The following is a 20,821-nucleotide window of genomic DNA, read 5'->3' on the forward strand; positions in this document are numbered from 1 at the left end:
CATTTCCTAAGTGTATTAGTGTCCTCTGAATGCTGTAACAAATTATTGCCACCTTGTTGGTAAAACAACAGAGATTTATCCTCACAATTCAATTCTGGAGGCCAAATGTCTGATATGAAGGTATAGGCAGGGCCATGCTCCCTCCAGAGACCCTAAAGGGGAAACTTGCCTTCCTTTTCCAGCTGCTGATGGCTCTTGGCATTCCTTGGCTCATGGCTGCATCTCTCTGCTTCATGTTCATATCACCTTTCCTTCTGTGTATGTCTGTCTCTTAAAACTCCTCTCCCTCTCTCTAATAAAGATACTTATGATTGCATTTAGGACCCACCTATATAATCCAGGATATGCTTTTTTTGGAGAGAGGGAAAGGTTGCATTTTTGGTTTTGATTTCAGTTTTTCTCAAATAATATAAAATGCTAAAGCAGAGTTTGATTTTAGTGTAGCACACGGCTCCTGTATGAATTGCAGTAAGGACAAATTGTGCTTATTCCTATGTTTTGGGGGTTGCCAGATCTTTATGTACAAGTACTGAATTGTGGCTGGAATTCTTTGCCAGATTCTACATTAAGCAAAGCTGTTTTCATGGGAATACAAATGAGTTTAACTTTGTTTTTAGCACATAGCTTTAAAACATAACATCAATTAAAGAACTATATGGTTTTCAGGTCCACCCTTTAATAGAAAAGCCTACATCTGAACATTTTTGAATGAAGAAAAGTAACTTTGTTCAATATAGTTTTTTAAATTCTTACTGCATTATTGATTTAAAAGATTAAGTCACTCTTCTCTTTGGGATCTTACTACTTTTTCAGTGGTTGATTTTTAAAATTTATGATTTTGTTACTCATTGAAATATAATTGCCTTGGGGCACCTGAGTTGCTCACTCAGTTACGCGGCCGGCTTCAGCTCAGGTCATGATCTCATGGTTGTGGGTTCGAGCCCTGCGTCCAACTCTGTGCTGACAGCCAGCTCGGAGCCTGGAGCCTGCTTCAGATTCTATGTCTCATTCTCTCTCTGATCCTCCCCTGCTCACGCTGTCTCTCTCCCTCTCTCAGAAATAAATAAAACATTAAAATTTTTTTAAAAAAAGAAAGAAATATAATTGCCTTAGCAGAAATGAAGAGGCAGTTGTGGTGAACCCAAAACTAGTCTAATGTCAGGAAATAGAAGTTATTTCTTAAATAACAAGTATCCTGTGTAACTTCAAGAGATTGGGGTTTGTTTGATTAATCTCCTAGAAAAAGGAATATTGATAGTTAAAATTTCAAGGGGATATACAAGATGGCCAGTAATGCTGTTTGCTCATACAGTGGAAGCTCCCAGAATATGCAATCCTTAATTTAATGTATTTGTCTGTGTAGGTATTCCATTGTATATTTGAGCAGTAATAGAATTATTTTTTACAACATTTATGATTAAATATTTCACAGGAACTCCTGAGTAAAAATTAAATTAGATAATACACTTTAAAGCAATGAAACTACAGTTAATAATACATTCCTAAGCAGGTTGCCTCAGTGGTTCAGTCACTTAAGCATCTGACTTAGGCTCAGGTCATGATCTCATGGCTCATGGGTTCAAACCTTGCATCAGGCTCTGTGCAGGCAGCTCAGAGCCAGGAGCCCGCATAGGATTCTGTCTCTCTCTCTTTCTTTGTCCCTCCCCTGCTCGTGCTTGGTCTCTCTCACCTTCAGAAATAAATAAACATTAAAAAAATAATAATACATCCCGAAGCAATGTGATCTACATCTCTTCTACTGAGTACACTGTCCCATATTAGCTGTTCAAGTCCCAAGTTGAGGATACATGGCTTAGTTAAGCAAATATTTCAGAATTATATTTAGAATTAGTTACTTTTATGGTTATGGTATTTTCTAAATTTTGCAAGAGTTCACATATTTTATGTAAGAATCTGTCTTCTTTCTGAATATATTTGTGCTAGATACCTTGTTGCTGCTTGATCACGTGATAGCTTTATTTCTAAAAAAAAAATCTCCATGAACTTAATGGTGAGCAACTTAACAGGAGACTTACTTTAAAATCATAATTACTTTTAGTGTGACTTGAAATGTCTGTGTGACCCAAATTCTCCTGGCTGTACTTAGAATGTGATAGTGAGAAAACCATGGATTTACATTTAACATGGTTAGCTGCTAAAATGTTCAGATTTTTCTTATTTAGATTCTTAGAAATTCATTTCTTTTAAAATATATGTGTGTATATATAGTTTTTCTCTCTAAAGATCTTTTGTCTTGGATAATTAAGATTAAAAGAAATAGGAACAGTGTTCTGTTTCCTATGACTATGATATCACTATTGGCGCAGAAATCCATTTTTCAGTTTTGTGGGATCGAATACTTTTTGAATTCTTACATTAAAATACAAATGTTAAAGATTGCTTTTTAACATTTGTATTGAAAATATGTATGTATAATTATTGTTCTCTGTTCCCACTTTATGGATGGAATTGGGGGTTCAAAAACTACATTTAAAATGCTGGTTTGGGGCTGAAAAGCTTTGTGTGTTGTCATATGCAAAATAAGTAATGTAACCCCACTCCCACCAGAGTCCTACATATGTAAAATACACATTTCTGCTGTAAATGTAACGTCTAACAAGTGATATTACTGCCTTGGAGGGGGCATTTTCTTTGTTCTTTAAAAGAGCCTTAACAGTTTTGCCTTTTTTTATAGTTGAAAATTCTTTGTGATTTGTTTGGAAATACATTAATGTTTTATATCTTAAAAATAATACATTGCATCTCTTGCTTGTGTTTTCACAGTTTTTACTGGAAAGATTCAGTATTGCAGTATGTCAATATTCTTATAATGTTAATACTAGCTTTTAACTGTTGAACTTAGGAAATATGTACAACTAGATTTGACTACTTATAAATCTCTTTTATTATTCCAAGATATGACATCATCTTAGGCATTCTTAAGAATTTCTGGATATTGTTTTTATTCTGTTTTTATCAGATATAGATACCACCATTGATTTTTTTGTGTGACTTTCTTTTCCTTTATTTGAAAATAAATTTCTTGATTTATGTCTTCTTTCAATTATTTAGGTAATTATAGTAGCTAACATAATTCTGCTATTAAGAGACTACCTCCTATTAAGAAACTAAATGCAATCAGGAATGCACAATTAAGAGTTTCTTTCTTAGTGCTTTTTTTGTCTTTATAGTATTACATTGTTTTTTAAAAACATTTTCTTGGCAAAAACAAGTCAAGGAAATGATTTCCATGCTAATCTTACCAGTATGACTTACTATAATGAGGAGACTCTTTAAGGTGTTTGAACAGTTGTAGGGTGCAGAGTAAATTAAAATGTGTTCCTTGTGCCTTTACAGTATCTACTTTGTGAACGTTAAAGATGACCTCGAAGAAGGAGGGAAATCTGTAAAGTTATCTAGATAACTATATCTATGGCAGAGTGCTTCTTATTATTGCTCGTTTGCCCAGTGTCTTGGAAAGTCATTGCCCATACCTTGAGCAGACTTGAGCAGGAGAAATTCACATTGATCATATACTCATGAAGAGTGGTCTTCTGAACTACTGTGATATCAAAACGAAAGGTACAGGGGCGCCTGGGTGGCTTAGTCGGTTAAGCGTCTGACTTTCGCTTAGGTCATGATCTCGCGGTTCGTGGGTTCGAGCCCCGCGTCGGGCTCTGTGCTGACTGCCAACTCAGAGCCTGGATCCTATTTCGGAGTCTGTATCTCTCTCTCCCTCTGACCCTCCCCTGCTCAAGCTGTCTCTCTCTCTCTCTCTCTCCTAGAAATAAAAAATAAAAATATTTAAAAAATAAAAAAATTTAAAAAAGGTAACAGTTTTCAGAGAATACCCAGTATTTGGTTGTTGTTTTTCTTTCTTTGTTTTTTTTTTTTGTTTGTTTTTTGAGAACTATAGCTTCTACTTTTTTGTTAGTTTTTGTTTTATTTTTTTAATTTGAAAGTTTTATAATTTCTTTATTTTTTAATTTACATCCAAGTTAGTTAGCATATAGTGAAACAGTGATTTCAGATTCCTTACCCATTTAGTCCATCACCCCCTCCTACAACTCCTCCAGCAACCCTCTGATGGTTCTCTGTATTTAAGAGTCTGTTATTGTTTTGTCCCCCTCCCTGTGTTTACATATTTTTGTTCTCTTCCCTTATGTTCGTCTGTTTTGTGTCTTAAATTCCACATGAGTGGGGTCATATGATATTTGTCTTTCTCTGACTAATTTCGCTTACCATAATACCCTCTGGTTCCACCCACATAGTTGCAGATGGCAAGATTTCATCCTTTTTGATTGCTGAGTAATACTCCATTCATCCATTGATGGACATTTGGGCTTCTTTATCCATTCATCCACTAATGGACGTTTGGGCTCTTTCTGTACTTTAGATATTGTCGATAGCACTGCTATAAACATTGGGATGCATGTGCCCCTTTGAAACAGCACACCTGTATCCCTTGGGTAAATACCTCGTAGTGCAATTGCGGGACTGTAGGGTAGTTCTATTTTTAATTTTTTGAGGAACCTCCATACTGTTTTCCAGAGTGGCTGCACCGGTTTGCATTCCCACCAGCAGTGCAAAAGAGATCCTCTTTCTCCACATCCTCACCAACATCTGTTGTTGCCTGAGTTGTTAATGTTGGCCATTTTGATAGGTGTGAGGTGTTATCTCATTGTGGTTTTGATTTGTATCTCCCTGATGATGAGTGATGTTGAGCATTATTTCATGTGTCTCTTAGCCACCTTGATGTCCTCTTTGGGGAAGTGTCTATTCATGTCATTTGCCCTTTTCTTCACCGGGAGAATCCTTATTATTTTTAAAAGCATGGAAAACTTTCTATTTTATATTGTTTCTTTATTACTAATTTTAGAATAATGCATACATTCCCAGTATTTATTCATTTCTATTATTGTTGTAGATTTTACACATCAACAATCTTAGATGTACCATTTAAGTATAAAATTCACATTTTAAGAGGAATAGCATTGCATTGTATGGTGACAGATTGTAGCTAACACTTGTGAGCATAATATAATGTATAGACTAGTCAAATCATTATGTTGTGTACCTGAAACTAACTTGATATTGTGTGTCAACTGTACTTCAATAAATTTAACTAAATAAAAATTAACATTAATAGCAATTGATATAAACTTACTAAGAAAAAGCTGGAAAGGTGAAAGAATCATTTGGACATTAGAAAATAAAGATTTACAGCTTAATATTGTTAATACTAAAATATTGCTTAGTTGTATTTCATAGTATTATTTTAATTGTCCTAGTATTTCCTGGGGAAGAGGAATAAATGGATTTACTTAAGGAACAGTTGTTATTTTCAGAGGTGACCGGTTGCTGTCTTGTGATCAAGTATTGCCCTTGATACATTTTCTATATTAGTTTCTTCCTAAGAATAGATATTTTCTTCAGGAGATCTCATGAATATCCCTTTCCCTTTCCTTTCCCTTCCTTGACGTTTAACAGTCCCTTCAAATAGCCTATGTTTTGAAGATCAGTGTCTAAGCATCTGGTACCATAAAGTATCATAAATAGCAGATATGTGTGATGGCCTGGTAGGCATCCAATATTGGTTCTTCTGTCTTTCCTAATCACAGATCTTAGGGCAGTTTCATAGTAGAAGTCATCTCTTTTCAATCACGTATGACACTCTGTGCTTAAAGATTGCTGATTTTTAGAGTTAGCAGCATGTACTAAATTTGATTCCTGATGCAGTCAGTGCATTTTTGTATACAGTCATTATATATCTGCATTCATTTGGCCGGTATAAAAAAGTATTTGCCACAATGATAAATCTGGAGGAATATCAAGATTTTTAGGTAGTTAACCTTGAAGAATTGTTGAAAGGCCTATTTTAAGGGTCACTTGTATAAATGTATTAGTTATATCTTAAATTTTAAATGTAAAGCTTTTTTAAGGTAATTTACTCCTGTATTTATATATCTGTTACAGTTATTGAAAAAGGCCTAGAAACTATGTATCTGAAAACCTAAAATTCATAGAATAATAAAAGCTTTAAAAATTGTATATTTAGGATGGAGTATATAGGCCTGTAAAGGAGTAAAGCCTGTACCTTGTGCACAGTGGATATCAGTTTTTAAAACTTGTGAAAATCGATTAATGTTAGTAAGTAAACACTAGCTTTCTTTCATTGCTAAGAATATTCTTCCATGATATTTTGATCTTCAAAGTGAACTCTTAATCACAAGAAGTTGGTAAAGGAAGATTCATGCTCCTTCCCCTAGTTTTCAGAGCCTTCTGTTTCTTACCTCATCTTCCCTTTTTAACTTTTTATTTTCCATTGTACATTCCTTATAGTCTGTATTTCATCCATTCTGGAATTCCTGCTGAGTCCATACACACAAGGTACTTTTATGCCCTTGATTTGGTCGTCTTTGGAAATCCAGAAAGTTTTGTACCTGCCTAATGGCACCTACCACATGCTGTGTTATATTTTTATGCGTAAGTCATTCTTTCCGGAATGGTCAGTGGAAACTCTGCTTTACTTACTTTCCTTTAGCAGGTGTTCCATAGTTACAGAACTGAAGTTGATGTATATAGATATACCTTTTGGGTCATTTATTTTAAGAACATTCACAGCCAGCTGTGTTAATCTTACCCTTGGAGAGCTGTGTACTTCAATGTGTAAAAAAATTCTGAATGGCTCACACTGACCTCTTATCCTCTCTGTTTCCATGTTGAATTTCACATTTCTTCTTATCTCACTTCCACAGACTTTACTTCAGAGATTCTCTCTTTTGACCACGGTTGTTATTTATGAATAAATTTCTTAATGGACTTTTGAGCACTGAGACAAAACTCAATTAATGCACTTAACTGCCTTTGCACTTAAGTCAATTTGAGCACTTAATTACTAGATCTATTGCATAAATGTCTATTCTGCCTTTCTACTTGGGGCCCATGTTTCCAAAAACTTCAGTGTAATCTTTGATCTGTACTTTTCTTTGGTTCTGCTGTTAGGTAAATCTGAGATCATTGTGAAGATACAACACAATTGAAGACAGTAGGTAGAATATCTGGTTTGGGGGAAAACATGATTGATTTGATAATGGGGCAGGTTGAGTTCAAGATACTAATGGATCAAATGTGGGTCTGGAATTCTGGAACAATATAAAAGCAGGATATTAGAAATTGGACATAAGCTTCATTAAAGTGAGGATTGAATGAACAGGAGCGTTTGATCCCAGAGGTAGTGAATAGAGAGAAAAGAAAGCCAAGGGAAGAATACAGGGAATATGTAGTTTCAGTTAGTGAGGAAAGAAAGAATTAAGTTGAATGTTGCATCATGGAAGCCAAGGAAGGAGATAGTTTCAGGGAGACTTTAGTCTATAAATATACCTGCGGTGGTCAGAGAGGATTAGTAAATCATTGAGAGCATTTGAACAAGTGGATTTAGTAAATCATTAAAGGTAGATGTGATTGTTGTGGGCTCTGTGGGAGATGAGAAGGCAAGGGCAATAAGTAGATTACACTTTGAAGAAGTACAGCTATGAAGTAGAATGAAATGATCATAGTTTGATGGGATGGCAGAATTAAGAGAGGCTTTGTTACTTCCTTGTTTTGTTTTTTATTGGGCTTGTTTGGTTTGTTTTTTAGGCCAGGGAAACATGGAGAGAAAGAGGTTGGACATGTGGTTTTTGGAGGGGGGGGGTCCAAGAAATGATAAGTAAGGTGGGCTCAGGAGGCCAGGTGAAGGTATAGTCTTGGCATGGGAGGAAGAATACCTTCCTTTTGATATGGGAGTAAAGCAAGAAATACAAAGAAAGAGAAGATACATGAAATTCTTAAAGGATATCTCATTGAGCTGTGGGATAACTTCAGGTAAATATTTGTGTAATTGGGGTCCACAGAGCGAACAAGAGGGACAGAAAGAATAAGAAATAAAGACAAATGTTTCCGAATTTGGTGAAAACTGTAAACCCACAGATGTAAGAAATGAACAAACCCCAAACCCAAGAAGCAAGAAGAAACTAAACCACAGTACATTATAGTCAAATTGCTCAGAACTAGTACAATGAGAAAGTCTTAAAAGCAGCCAGGAAAAAAAACCCATTGATATACAGAAGAATCAAGAAAAGGATGGCAACAAATTTCTTATTGGAAGCAATGCAAGGGAGAAGACAGTTAAACAACATTTTTAAAGTACTGTTGAAGAAAAAAATTTATGAACGTAGAATTCTATACCCAGTGAAAATATCTTTCAAAAATAAAGGGGGGAAAAAAACTTTTTTAGAAATACCAAACCTGAAATAATTATCATGAGCAAACCCACACTACAAAATAATATTAAAAGAAGTCCTTTAGGAACCAGTGATACCAGGTGGAAATATGGATCTATACAAAGGAGCCAGAGAGGAGGTCCCTGGGTGGTTTAGTCATTTAAGTGTCCGACTTTGGCTCAAGTCATGATCTTGTGGTTCATGAGTTTAAGCCCCATGTCAGGCTCTGTGCTGACAGCTCAGAGCCTGGAGTCTGCTTCAGATTCTGTGTGTCCCTCTGTCTCTGCCCGTACCCTGCTCATACTCTATCTCTCTCTGTGTCTCAAAAATTAATATTTTTTTAAAAAAATTTCCAAAGGAACCAGAGAGTACCAGAAATGGTTAACTATATGCATAATATGTAAATTTTTTCTTATTATTTAAATCTCTTTAAAACATAATGAACACAGTTCAATGTTCCTCTCTTATTGATAAAATAGAAAATTGGTAAGGATATAGATTTGAATGATAGTGTCAACCAACCTGGATCTCATTGACAAAACACCACCCAACAACAGCAAAATCCATATTCTTTTCAAGCAAATACATGGAATATTTGCTAAGATGACCATATTCCAGGCCATAAAATAAATAAACATAAAAGTATCAATTCATACAAAGTAGAGTTTGTGAACACAGTGGAATTAAATTAGAAATCAAAAATAGGAATCTAGAAAAGTCCCAAGTATATAGAAACTAAATAATACACTTCCAAATAACCCATGTGTCAAAGAAGAAATCAAAAGAGAAATTTTGGGACACCTAGGTGACTCAAGTCAGTTAAGTGTCCGACTCTTGATTTTGGCTCAGTTTCTGAGATTAAGCCCCATGTCAGTCTCTGCACTGACAGCCCAGAGCCTGCTTGGGATTTTCTCTCTCCCTCTTCACCCCTCCCTGACTTGCACATGCATATGCACAGTCTCTTTCAAATAAACTATTAAAAAAAAGAAATTATGAAATATTTAGAACTGAAAAAACATGATGAAATTATGATTTTAAACATAATTCATAATTCATAAATGATGAATTTAGATGAAAAAACATAATTTCAAAGTTTGGGGGATGCTACTCAAGGGTGAATATATATACTATTAAACAATACAAGCTAAGAAGACAAGTCTCAAATTAGTCATCTTAGTTTTCACCTTGGGCAAATTAAACCCCAAGTAGGCAGATGAAATGAAAAAAGATAATATTATAGACGGAAGTCAGTAAAATATGAAATAGAAAAACAATAGGGAAAATCAGTAAAGTTGATTTTCACTGTGAAATTGTGATAAATCTGTCACCAGACTAATCAGGAAAAAAGAAATAAGTTGCACACTATATAATGAATGAGGAAGGTGATAACATTACAGGTTCTTATGATACTTATAAGTATTAAGAATATTATGAACAATTTTTTCCCAGTAAATTCACACACTTAGGTGAAGTGAACAAATACCTTGGAAAATAACTCAAAAAGTAGATGATCTGAATAGCCCTTTATCTATTAAAGAAATTGAATGTTTAAAAACATGCTAAAAGAGAAGAATCTGGGTCCAGAACAATCTCTAGGGCATTGGTATTCCAAACATTTAGGAAAGAAATAATACAAATTCTGTACATTCTCTTAAAGAAAATTGAGGAAAGGATACTTTGTAATTCATTCTACAGAGTCAGCGCTACTTAGAAACATCACCAAAGTTTAGAAGAAAAGAAGATTATTCTTCCTCATGATCATAGATGTTAAAATTCTAAACAAAAGTATAGCAAATAGAATCCAAAATATATTTTAAAAACCACTTTATGACCACGTAGGCTTTATCCCAAGAATACGAGTTTGTTTTACCATTTGAAAATCAAGCAGTGCAATTTACTGTATTAATATACTAAAAAAGAAAACTATATGATCACCTCAATAGATGTAGAAGATTGGTTATAAAAGCATCAAAAAATATGAAATTCTTAGGAATATATCTAAAATGTGAAATATCCATACAGTGAAAACTCTAAAACATTGTTAACAGAAATTAAAGACCTATATAAATGGAGAGCTATAAAAACTTGTTTATTGATTGGAAGACTCAAGATGTTCTCTCCAAATTGATCTAGAGTCCACACAGTCCCAAACAAAAATTTTTCAGGCTTTTAATTTTTTGGTAGAAATCGACACATTGATTCTAAAATTGATATGGAAATGTGGAGGATCTAGAATAGCCAAAGAGCTTTGAAAGAAAAAAAAATTGGAGGTCTGATTTCAAGTTACAGTAATCAAGACCATGTAATGCTGGCATTAAGTATTAGGAGAATAAAAAGGCAAGTCACACTCAAATGATTTGCAAATTGTATATCTGATAAAGGAAATAAATGCAGAATATATAAAGAACTCTTAAAACTCAGTAACAAAAACAGGCAAAATGTTTGAAGAGACCCTTCACCAATGAAGATATATGGCAAATAAGCACATGAAGATATGATCAAGTTATTTAGTCATTAGGAGAATGCAAGTTAAAACCACAGTGAGATAGCATTACACACCCATTTGTATAGCTAAAATTAAAAAGGCTAAAGCGTTTACAAGGACATGGAGGAATTGTAGTGTTCTTATGCTACTGGTGGGAATCTAATATGCACTGTATGGTCACTTTGGAAAACAGTTTGCAGTTTCTTAAAAAGTTAAACATATCTACCATATCCAGTCATTTTGCCCATAGATAAGTGAAAGCATGTATCCTTGCCAGTATTTGTACATAGATGTTTATAATAGCTTTCAGTAACTAAACCAGGAAATAATCCAGATGTCCATCAACAGGTAAATGGATGAACAAGCTGCTGTATTCATATTATTATTCAACAATGAAAGGGATGAACTGTCAGTACATGTTGTGTCATAGATGAATGCCAAAATCATTACTCTAAGTGAAAGAAGCTAGGAAGTGTACTTTGACTGATTTCATTTATATAAAATTCCAGAAAATGCAGACTAGTGACAGAAAGCAGATTAATGATTACTTGGGAATGGTAGGGCTAATGGTGGGAGGGGCCGGAAGAAAGGATTAGTGTAGGAAGAATCTTTAGGAGGTGATGGATATGTTCATTATCCTGATTGTAGCAATGGTTGCAGGAGTATATACATGTATCATCTTACAAATTGAGTGCTCTATATGCAGTTTATTGAATATCAGCCATACTACAATAAAAATAAAAACTGTCTTGAGGCGCCTGGGTGGCTTAGTCGGTTAAGCGGCCGACTTTCGCTTGGGTCATGATCTTGCGGTTCGTGGGTTCGAGCCCCGCGTCGGGCTCTGTGCTGACTGCCAGCTCAGAGCCTGGAGCCTGTTTCAGTCTGTGACTCCCTCTCTCTCTGACCCTCCCCAGCTCACACTGTCTCTCTCTCTCTCTGTCTCCCAGAAATAAATAAAAATATTTAAAAAATAAATAAATAAATAAAAACTGTCTTTATTATCTGACCACCACTTGCTAACACATTTAAGATTAATTCCTAAATTTGCTGGATCTTAAGATCAAGTAAGGACTCTTGTTTAAAATATTGAGTTCCAGGGTGCCTAGGTGGCTCAGTCAGTTGAGTGTCTGACTCTTGATTTTGGCTTAGGTCATGATCCCAGGGTTGTAGGATCGAGCCCCGTGTAGAGTTCTGCACTGAGCATGTATCCTGCTTATTAAGAGTCTCTCTTTCTGGGGCGCCCAGGTGGCTTAGTCGGTTAAGCGTCCGACTTTCGCTTAGGTCATGATCCCGCGGTTCGTGGGTTCGAGCCCCGCGTCGGGTTCTGTGCTGACTGCCAGCTCAGAGCCTGGAGCCTGTTTCAGTCTGTGACTCCCTCTCTCTCTGACCCTCCCCAGCTCACACTGTCTCTCTCTCTTCTAGAAATAAATTAAAAAAAAAAAAAAAAAAAAGAGTCTTTCTGCCCTCTCTTCCCTTCTTCCCTGCTCTCACTCGCTCTCATGCTCCCTCGCTTGCGCGCGCACGCTCTCTCTCTCTCTTTCTCAAATGAATAAATGAATGGGCGGAGAGAGAGTGATTGAGTTCCGGGCTTCAAAATTACTAGGATAGGCCTGGGGAATGTGTACTTGTCACAGACAACCTAGATGATTCTTCTCATTAGTCAAGCTTGGAAAGCATTTGACCCAGATTAAATTAACTGCTCTTTGGTCATCTGAATCCATTTTCATATGTGAGAAGGGGATGGGGTTAGGTTTCTAATATTACCAGAAAAGCCAGCCATGAAATACCTGATTGTGCTGCTTTTATTGAGACCCTTTAGAAATGGACAAAATTCTTTTCTCAGCAGTATATAGTATACTGAGGTTAGCCTTGCCTTATAAATTCCTGAAGTAACAGAATGGAAATCTCTGAATAGCTCCAGCATTATTAGTTAATATTACATTTATAAAGCAAAAAAGAATCTTATTTATATACTTTCTGACAGTTCAACATCGGTATATGTTTTTAGGACAAAAGTTTCATATCCTATATATTGAACTATAAAATAACACAAGTTGGGCGAAGAGAAATATAAAGAATGAAAGAACATTTGTTGTTCTCTAAATGTTCTTTAAACGGATGTAGCAGCAGCCTTTCTTAAAACTCTGGAAAAAACAGCTTGACCTTCTTACTGCCCCGTTTCCAACAACGTCAAACAAAAGGAAATTATAGAATAAGTCTGTCTAAATTTTAAATGGCTTAGTTATCAGAAGACTTTAGAGAGCAATTTTTCCACAAATCATCCTTGTGCTGTTTGGTCTTGATTTTTTTTTTAAGGTTGGTGAGCCAACATGTAATTAATCACTTGTTGGCTTTTAAGGAAGTGAAATTGCAGTGTACCCTTTGGCTTTATTGTTCTTTTTTTTTGGTGTTTATTAGTGTTGCAATATGTAATATGAGAACCTTAGGTGGATGCTTAGTGATAATAATGTGAACAGAACAATGCAATGTGAAAGAAGTAATTTTTTAAAGTCAGCTTATGCACATTATACTATTTTCATATCTGTGTATGTCCAGATCTCAGACACCAGCAGCATTACTGTGAAAGTCCCTTACAGTCAGAAGCTGATAGCATGTACCTCCATGGTCAGTGGATGGGCTTATTCTTTGTGTACAAAATGGTGATAGCCGCTTGTTACTAATTCCCATTGTTTCTTCCTCCAAAATCTAGTTTGGATTGATTATTCCTTTTCCAAAGCTGCTGCCACAATCAAGTGTAAGAACAGGCCCATCTCATAAAGAAGGGATGGGAACACTCAACCAGTTTTACTTCTTTGGGCTCTGTTCCATCAAGATGGTGAACTACCTTCCATATGGAAATTGGACATGATTTTTAAAATTGGGTATTACTACTAGTTATTGTCATTATTGAAAGTTCACCTAGATTGAGCTTTTTAAGATAAATAAATGCTTGGATGTATGCAGGCACCTTCCTTTAATTTTATTAATTTGAAATCATTTTTCCATTTTTAAAGCAGCAGTTTTAAGGAAAATTTCAATAGGCTGTCTCTGTGGAGATTTTAAAACTATACATCCCTCCCCACTTGTTCCTCCCTTTCTCTCCACTCCGCCCCCCACTCCATCTCCCTTCAAAAATGCCTCAGAGATGGGCATTGCTCCACCCTAATGATCTGTTAATGAAAAGGATACTAAGTTCCAAAGGCTTATTAACTCTTTGGTTTTGGTATTTAAGGGAATACTGGTCTCAAAATGAGTTGGGAAATATTCCCTTCCTCTGTTTTCAGAAAAGAATTTGTGTGGGATTATGCCATAGGTTGAATTGTACCCCACTAAAAACTAGGTTGAAGTCCTGGCCCCTAGTACCTTAGAATGTGACATTAATTGGAAATAAGGTCATTGTAGATACGGTATTAAGATGAAGTCATACTCAGGGTGTATCTTAATCCAGTATGACTGGTGTCCTCATAAGAAGAGACACAGACATGGGAAGGGAGAATGTACGTGAAAACAGGCAGAGAGTGAGGTGCCATGGCTATAAGCCTACGAACACCAAGGATTTCCAGCTGCCAACAGAGGCTGGGAATAAGCAGTAAACTCCCTGTGAGTTTCAGAGGGGGCAAAGCTCTGGTGACACTTTGATATTCAACTTCTAGACTCTAGAACTGTGAGATAATACGTTCTGTTGTTTAAGCCATCCAGTTTGTTTTACTTCATTATGGCAGCCCAAGGAAACTAATAAAGGTTTGTCTGTTTTTTTTCTTTCAAATTTGATAGAATTCGCTCAGTGAAATTGGATGCAGTTCTCTTTGTGGAAAAATTTTTAACTATGCATTCAATTTCTTTAATAGATGTAGATTACATATGTTTTCTATTTATTCTTATGTCTATTTTGATTATTGACATCTTTCGATAAATTTGTTCAAGGAATTTGTTCATTTCATCTAAGTTAATTGAATTTATTGTCATAAAGTTGAGTTCAGATTTTTTTGATGTAATGATGTTCCCTCTTTCATTCCTGGTATCAGTAATTTGTGTCTTTTATTTACTTTGATTAGTCTAGCTTAGTGATTTTCACCTTCAGCTGGGGGCAGTTTAACTCTCCCCACCAGGGGATATTTGGTAAGTTCTGGAGGTAATTTCAGTTGTCACACTTAGAGCATCTATTGAGTAGAGGCCAAGGATATTGCTAAGGATCTCACAGATATAGGATAGTCTCTCACAACAAAGAATTATGCAGCCCACAATATACACAGTGCTGAGGTTGAGAAACCTGTCTTAGAGTTTACAGTGTACACCTTTTTCTTTCAAATTATATTCTACCACTCATGTTTAATATAAGCACTTACCCTATTTCCACTTAGTTATCTCCTTCCATCCTTTATGCTACTGTGGGCATACATTTTACTACTATACACATTATAGTAGTAAACCCCACAGTACATGTTATTGTTTTTGCCTTAAACAGTCTATTAAAGAAATTTTAAGAAAAAAATCTAGTTGTTACTCATGTTTTTAGTATTATTCATTTTTTGTGTAGATCCAAATTTCCATCTCAGCTTCTGTTTATATAAAAAAATACTGTATTTTTGCCTTAATTTTGGAAGTATATTTTGGCCTGGTATAGGATTCCCATTGACAGTTTTTTAAATATTCTAAAAGATACTTTCCACTGTCTTTTTTTGTTTGTTTGCATTGATTATAATAAGAAATAAAGCTGGTGTTCACTAATAGAAGGTTTTTTAAAAAATCTGTATGCTTTAGGGAATATTTCTGGATTTTGTTATTGAAAAATAATTACTTAAAATTTAATGCTCTATGGTCAGATTTTGTACATAGACTCATTTTTGACTTGTGGGGTGTTTTTTTCCTTTTCTTTTTCTCAATTTTTTTTTTCCTTCTTCACTCATTAAAAGAATTTGTTTTTTTGATCCAGTTACTCCTCTGGCCTCAATTTTCTTACCTGTAAAATTGGGCTACCAGTGCTTCTCACAGGTTTGTTATGAAAATTAGATGAGGTAAAGGATTCAAAATGTCTAGAACAGAAGAGACTCATAAACACGATACTATGGCACACAGATACCCTCATCCTCCTCCAGCTTCCGCTGTTCTGACCTCGGGGTTTACAAGTGGTGGTGGATCAGCGGGGGTCCCTGCTCTTAGTCCTTTCTGATCACATGGCAGTAACTCTGTGTAGACATGTTGCCTGCCTGCTGCACAATCCCTGTGAGCCAGTGTAACCACATTGGGGCCACAGTGGGGAGCCCTGGTTGGACTATGAATGAACACTATTGCCACTGCTTATGATTTCTGTTCTTACTGGTTGTTCATACGTTGATTTTAAATAAATCTGACCTTTTACTCAAGTAAGGTTGGAAGATGTTTTTTCAGGATACTTTCATCAATTAATTTAAATTATTTGAATATAGTAAAAATCCATGACATCTTATATTTAAATAGTTTACATATTTCACTTCTTCAGAATGCTCTTCCTTCCAGTTAGGCTTAAGTTTTATTCATTTTCCACTTCTCAGTTATGGAAGAATAGCTGTAGTTATATAATGTAACAGATTTTTCATTTTAGGAAAATCTTAGACATAATTAGTGGTGGTGGGTCTTTTTTTTTTTAATGTTTATTTTTGAGAGAGAGACAGACAGACTGTGAATGGGGGAGGGGCAGAGAGAGAGGACGATACAGAATCCAAAGCAAGGCTCAAACTCACAAACTGCAAGATCATGACCTGAGCTGAAGTCAGATGCTTAACTGACTGAGCCACCCAGGTGCCCCTAGGGTGGTGGGTCTTGAAATCAACAGTAAAAACAGTTCATTCCCAGGGATCTAATTACCTTAGAATATATAATAATGATACTCTATACATTAAAAGGTGCATTCATTAAAGTGCTCTTTTCTGTCTCAGAGAAACTAGCTAGTTTAGACTTCTTTTGGTAGGTGTTTTGCTTCCCTTAAGAATTGGGTGCTGTTTTTGGTCCATCGTCAGTCATGGGCAGCAGCGCTCTGACAACTGTTGCAAATGTTCTCTTGTGTTTCTCTTCCTCTCCTTAGTGGGCCTTTGGAGTGACGCTGTGGGAGCTCATGACTCTGGGACAGACACCGTATGTGGACATTGATCCCTTTGAGATGGCCGCGTACCTGAAAGATGGCTACCGAATAGCCCAGCCAATTAACTGTCCTGATGAGCTGTAAGTGATTCTGAGCTTGAAGACATGGGTTTCACTCCATTTATGATACTGGGATAAAAGGAAAGCAGTTGTCCATATTCATACAGACTTCCCTTTAGAGAATAATGACTCTTTGGATTTGAATTAGACTCACAGAGATTCACAAAGTAAACCAGACTCATTCATCCTTTAGTACATTTGACATTAAAACAGTTTATAGTTTTTCTATTTGTAGTCCTAAATCTAATCTGAGAGACATAGTAAGACAGTACTGAATACGGTCAGTTATTCTATGTAGAGTGAGGATCTGACTTTTATTTATATGGCCTTAATTACAAAAAGCCTTTTTCATTGTCATCTTGCCTTGTGAGTTGGCATCAACTGATATGTAAGGAAAATGTTCCAGGCTAGTGACTGAGATAGTTCCTGTTTCCTGCTTTCATCCAGTAACTTCCCATGTAAAGGGATTGAGGTGGGCAGGAGGCTATTCAGGGGTGATTGAGTGCACACATGACTGTGGTCTCAGTTCCTGAATCCCCGACAGCTTTTGTGCTGATTTTACTGTAGATATAGGATGCTTAGAGCTTAGATAAACTTTCCGCTTCCTTCAAGTTCTTTCTCTCAGAAAACATGGATTTTAGGCATTTATATGAAATCTCTGTATTTGCTGATGTATTTTGATATGACATCATGAAGAATTGAAATCTACACATAAAATCCAGGTCACTCATTTTAGTTTCTTTTCATTTTAGAGCTGCCAACATACAGTAATATTCATTGATTTTTAGTAGTATTCTTTCCATGCCCACCTGTAGACAGAAAATCTGGCATCAAATTGACCAGAATATTAGGAGTACTGTATTATCATTAACCTGATTTTCCATTTGTGTCACTATACAGATTTGCTGTGATGGCTTGTTGCTGGGCCTTAGACCCGGAAGAGAGACCCAAGTTCCAGCAGCTGGTACAGTGTCTCACGGAGTTCCATGCAGCCCTGGGGGCTTATGTGTGACTCTCTTCTCACCGTCCTGTAGCATCAGGAGCACCGCGCCTGTCAGGGCTCACTTGGAACCAGTCATGGATGCTTCGTACATCACACAACACCTGCAGAAGCACATATGTCTTCCGGAACACCGTGCCTTAGGAATGCTTTAGAATCTGAACTTTTAAAGACAGACTTTATAATGTGGAATATTTTCTAGATACCATTTTTATTAGGTTGAACTGAAAAGGCTTTTGTAAATTTTTTGGCCCCAAATTTTTTAAAACATAGTTACTTTGTGGACTAGGGGTACATTCTTACAAAATAAATAAACAGTTTTAAAAATTGTTTAAACACAGATATTTGGAATAGCTATCTTAGTGCCAAATGCTTTTTATTTTTTTACTTCATCAAGGTAATATAGGTGATTCACCTTTAAAGTTTTTAAAAATATTTATCACTAGTCTTGGGAATGGTTTGTCTTAAAGGTACATTACTTTTTTCTTAAGAAAAGAAAAACTGTGTAAAAAGATGTCTGGTTTGCCTTGTACAGGAAAAGGCAATATTGGAGGAAGAAAACTTAAAGAAGAGCTATGGAGAAAAAATGGGGGGAAAAACCCTTAGAAATAGAAGTTGCCCTTTTGTGGGAAACTGTTCTTTTTTTGTTTTTTAATGGAAATTATTTCTGCTTTCTTATTTTGGTGGAAGTAGAATCTGAGTTCATTGAAACATCTTCAGTTTGCCAGGAATTAGTGTTTCCGTGAGCCAGAAGTAGGTTTGGGTCAGGTCAGTAATAAATGATGGCGATTTTATTTATTTTTACTCTTTGAGAAAGAAGAAAATATACTTCCAGAAAGTAAAATCATGTTTCTAAGATTAAGAATCCCTTTTATTGCACCAGAGTGGGTGCTTCAGTTATTCTGAGTAGTAAAGAAAAAAAAAAAAGCAATTTGGTAAATTCTGTGCTAATCTGCAAGGCTGGCTTAAGTATAAAGTTGTTTCTTAAAACACTTGAAAAATTAAAGGATTTCTTTTATATTACAACAGCATTGAAGATATTGTTCATAATGAATGATTGGTTGTGTTTGGTAACTCTTTGAACATGTACCAACTAGCTAGATATCCATGTAATCAGGCTCCAAAGCCCTAACACAGTTACAGCTGACTCTACTCAACCTCCAAGTTCTAATAAGAAGTTGGCATTGTTATTACAAGGAAGTATTAAAACATTGAAACTTTTCTCCAGAGCCATTAAATGAGGGGTATATATGTATTTATGCTTGGTTGTAGTTGGCCTAAGGCAGAGTTGAATGGGCCACCTAAATAGCTAGGCCTGCAGGTGCCTGGTTCTACTCCCATCCTTACAGGTATATTAGGGAGAATGCAGAGCAGTCGGAAGCTTGTGCCATTCTTAAAGAAGTTTTATGAGTTGGCACATCTGGAAAAGTAGCTCGCAGCACACACTCTGCCAAAAGCAGACGAAGAATATGATTTTCTGAATACCATTTATTTAATAAGAGTAGTTCTTTGGTTTTATGAAAGACTTAGCCCCCTGAATGCCCAGTTTTTTAAAAGTTCTTTGAATTATTTATAAGCTACAAATGATTTTGTTCACAACCTGTAATCTTAGAAGGCATTCACTCAACAAATATTTATTTCGTTCTTGTATTTATTATGCACATAGAATGGTTCAACTCTAGCATCCCTTCCAACATTCAGTTCATTCTATTTTATGCTCAGGTTATTGCCTTTTAGAAATCACAGTTCTATGTACAAGACCAGTTCAGAAGAAAAAGTGCTGACACCTGATATACTATCCCAAGTTAGCATTTGCTCTTGGAGGTGCTTTTAGTTTGCTGGGATGTGTGATGCCTTTAATCTTTTGTTTTATGTTTGTAAGCTGTTTTATGTTATGTATGTGTATTTGTTTTAGTAGGTGGTTTAGGAGTTTAAATAGATTTTTCTTGCTGAGCTACATGGAGTCATTGACTTCGATGAAGAGAGCAGTTTTAAAGTTTCCATGGCTGGTCTTCTTCCAATTGTTTTGTTGTAGGGTGTGAATATTACTGAAGAGATTTTGCAGAAATTGTACTTTTTATAGGAAAGAAGCAAATTAACAAAGCACTGATGTGGTTTTAGAAATTGGCTCTAAGAGCTCTATTACAGTGTGTCCTTTTTTTTTTTTAATTTTTTAAATGTTTTATTTATTTCTGAGAGAGGCAGCGTGAGCAGGGCAGGGTCAGAGAGAGAGAGATACAGAATCCGAAGAAGGTTTCAGGCTCTGAGCCAGCTGTCAGCACAGAGCCCAGCGCGGGGCTCAAATCCACAGACCGTGAAATCATGACCTGAGTCGAAGTCAGATGCCCAACCGACTGAACCACCCAGGCGTCCCACAGTGTGTCCTTTCTTATAACATCCACATTGTAAGAAAATTTTATTTGTAGAAGCCAGGAGGATTGGTTATTCATTTAATACATGTATATTTTTGAGTGGCCATTGTATGTCTGGCTCTCAAGATAGGGAATAGGACAGAAGAGTTTCCTCTCTTTCTGAGTCTTATATTCTGGTTGGGAAAAGCAAATAATGTACGTAAGTAAGATTTTGGTAAGTGCTATGAAAGAAAAAAGAAGAGTGATATCATAGAGAAGAACTTTAGGTGTAATATTTAGCCAGGCTTCTGTAAGCAGGTGGCATTTGAGCTGAGATCGGAATGACAAAAAAGCCAGCTCTGAGAAGATCCAGGCTGAAGGGACATAATTGCAGAGGCCTCAAAACAGAACATGCTGCCCTCTAGATGTGGCCTTTTCTGCGTATCTTCCAGCTGCTACTGCTGCTGGACTGAGGACAGAGACCAGCATGGCTATAATGTAGTTAGTGATAAGAGGGTAAGAGATGAGGTCTGGGAGACACCAG

The 20,821-nt window shown here is 36.0% G+C and overlaps 1 protein-coding gene across 2 annotated transcripts in view; it reads left to right on the forward strand.

Annotated features, from left to right (window-relative positions):
- Nucleotides 1-18,949, forward strand: part of RYK (receptor like tyrosine kinase) — a 96,641-nt gene extending 77,692 nt beyond the window's left edge. For both annotated transcript variants that reach the window (XM_039243885.1, XM_039243886.1), the window contains exons 14-15: nucleotides 16,811-16,947; nucleotides 17,827-18,949. In XM_039243885.1, the coding sequence (XP_039099816.1) occupies nucleotides 16,811-16,947; nucleotides 17,827-17,938 (249 nt within the window). In that variant the 3' untranslated portion in view covers nucleotides 17,939-18,949. The remainder of the gene's footprint in view (nucleotides 1-16,810; nucleotides 16,948-17,826) is intronic.
- The last annotated feature ends 1,872 nt before the right edge of the window (nucleotides 18,950-20,821 follow it).

This window comes from Hyaena hyaena, unplaced genomic scaffold (assembly GCF_003009895.1).
Source record: "Hyaena hyaena isolate Hyena2069 unplaced genomic scaffold, ASM300989v1 scaffold_234, whole genome shotgun sequence".
Classification (NCBI taxonomy): Eukaryota; Metazoa; Chordata; class Mammalia; order Carnivora; family Hyaenidae; genus Hyaena; species Hyaena hyaena.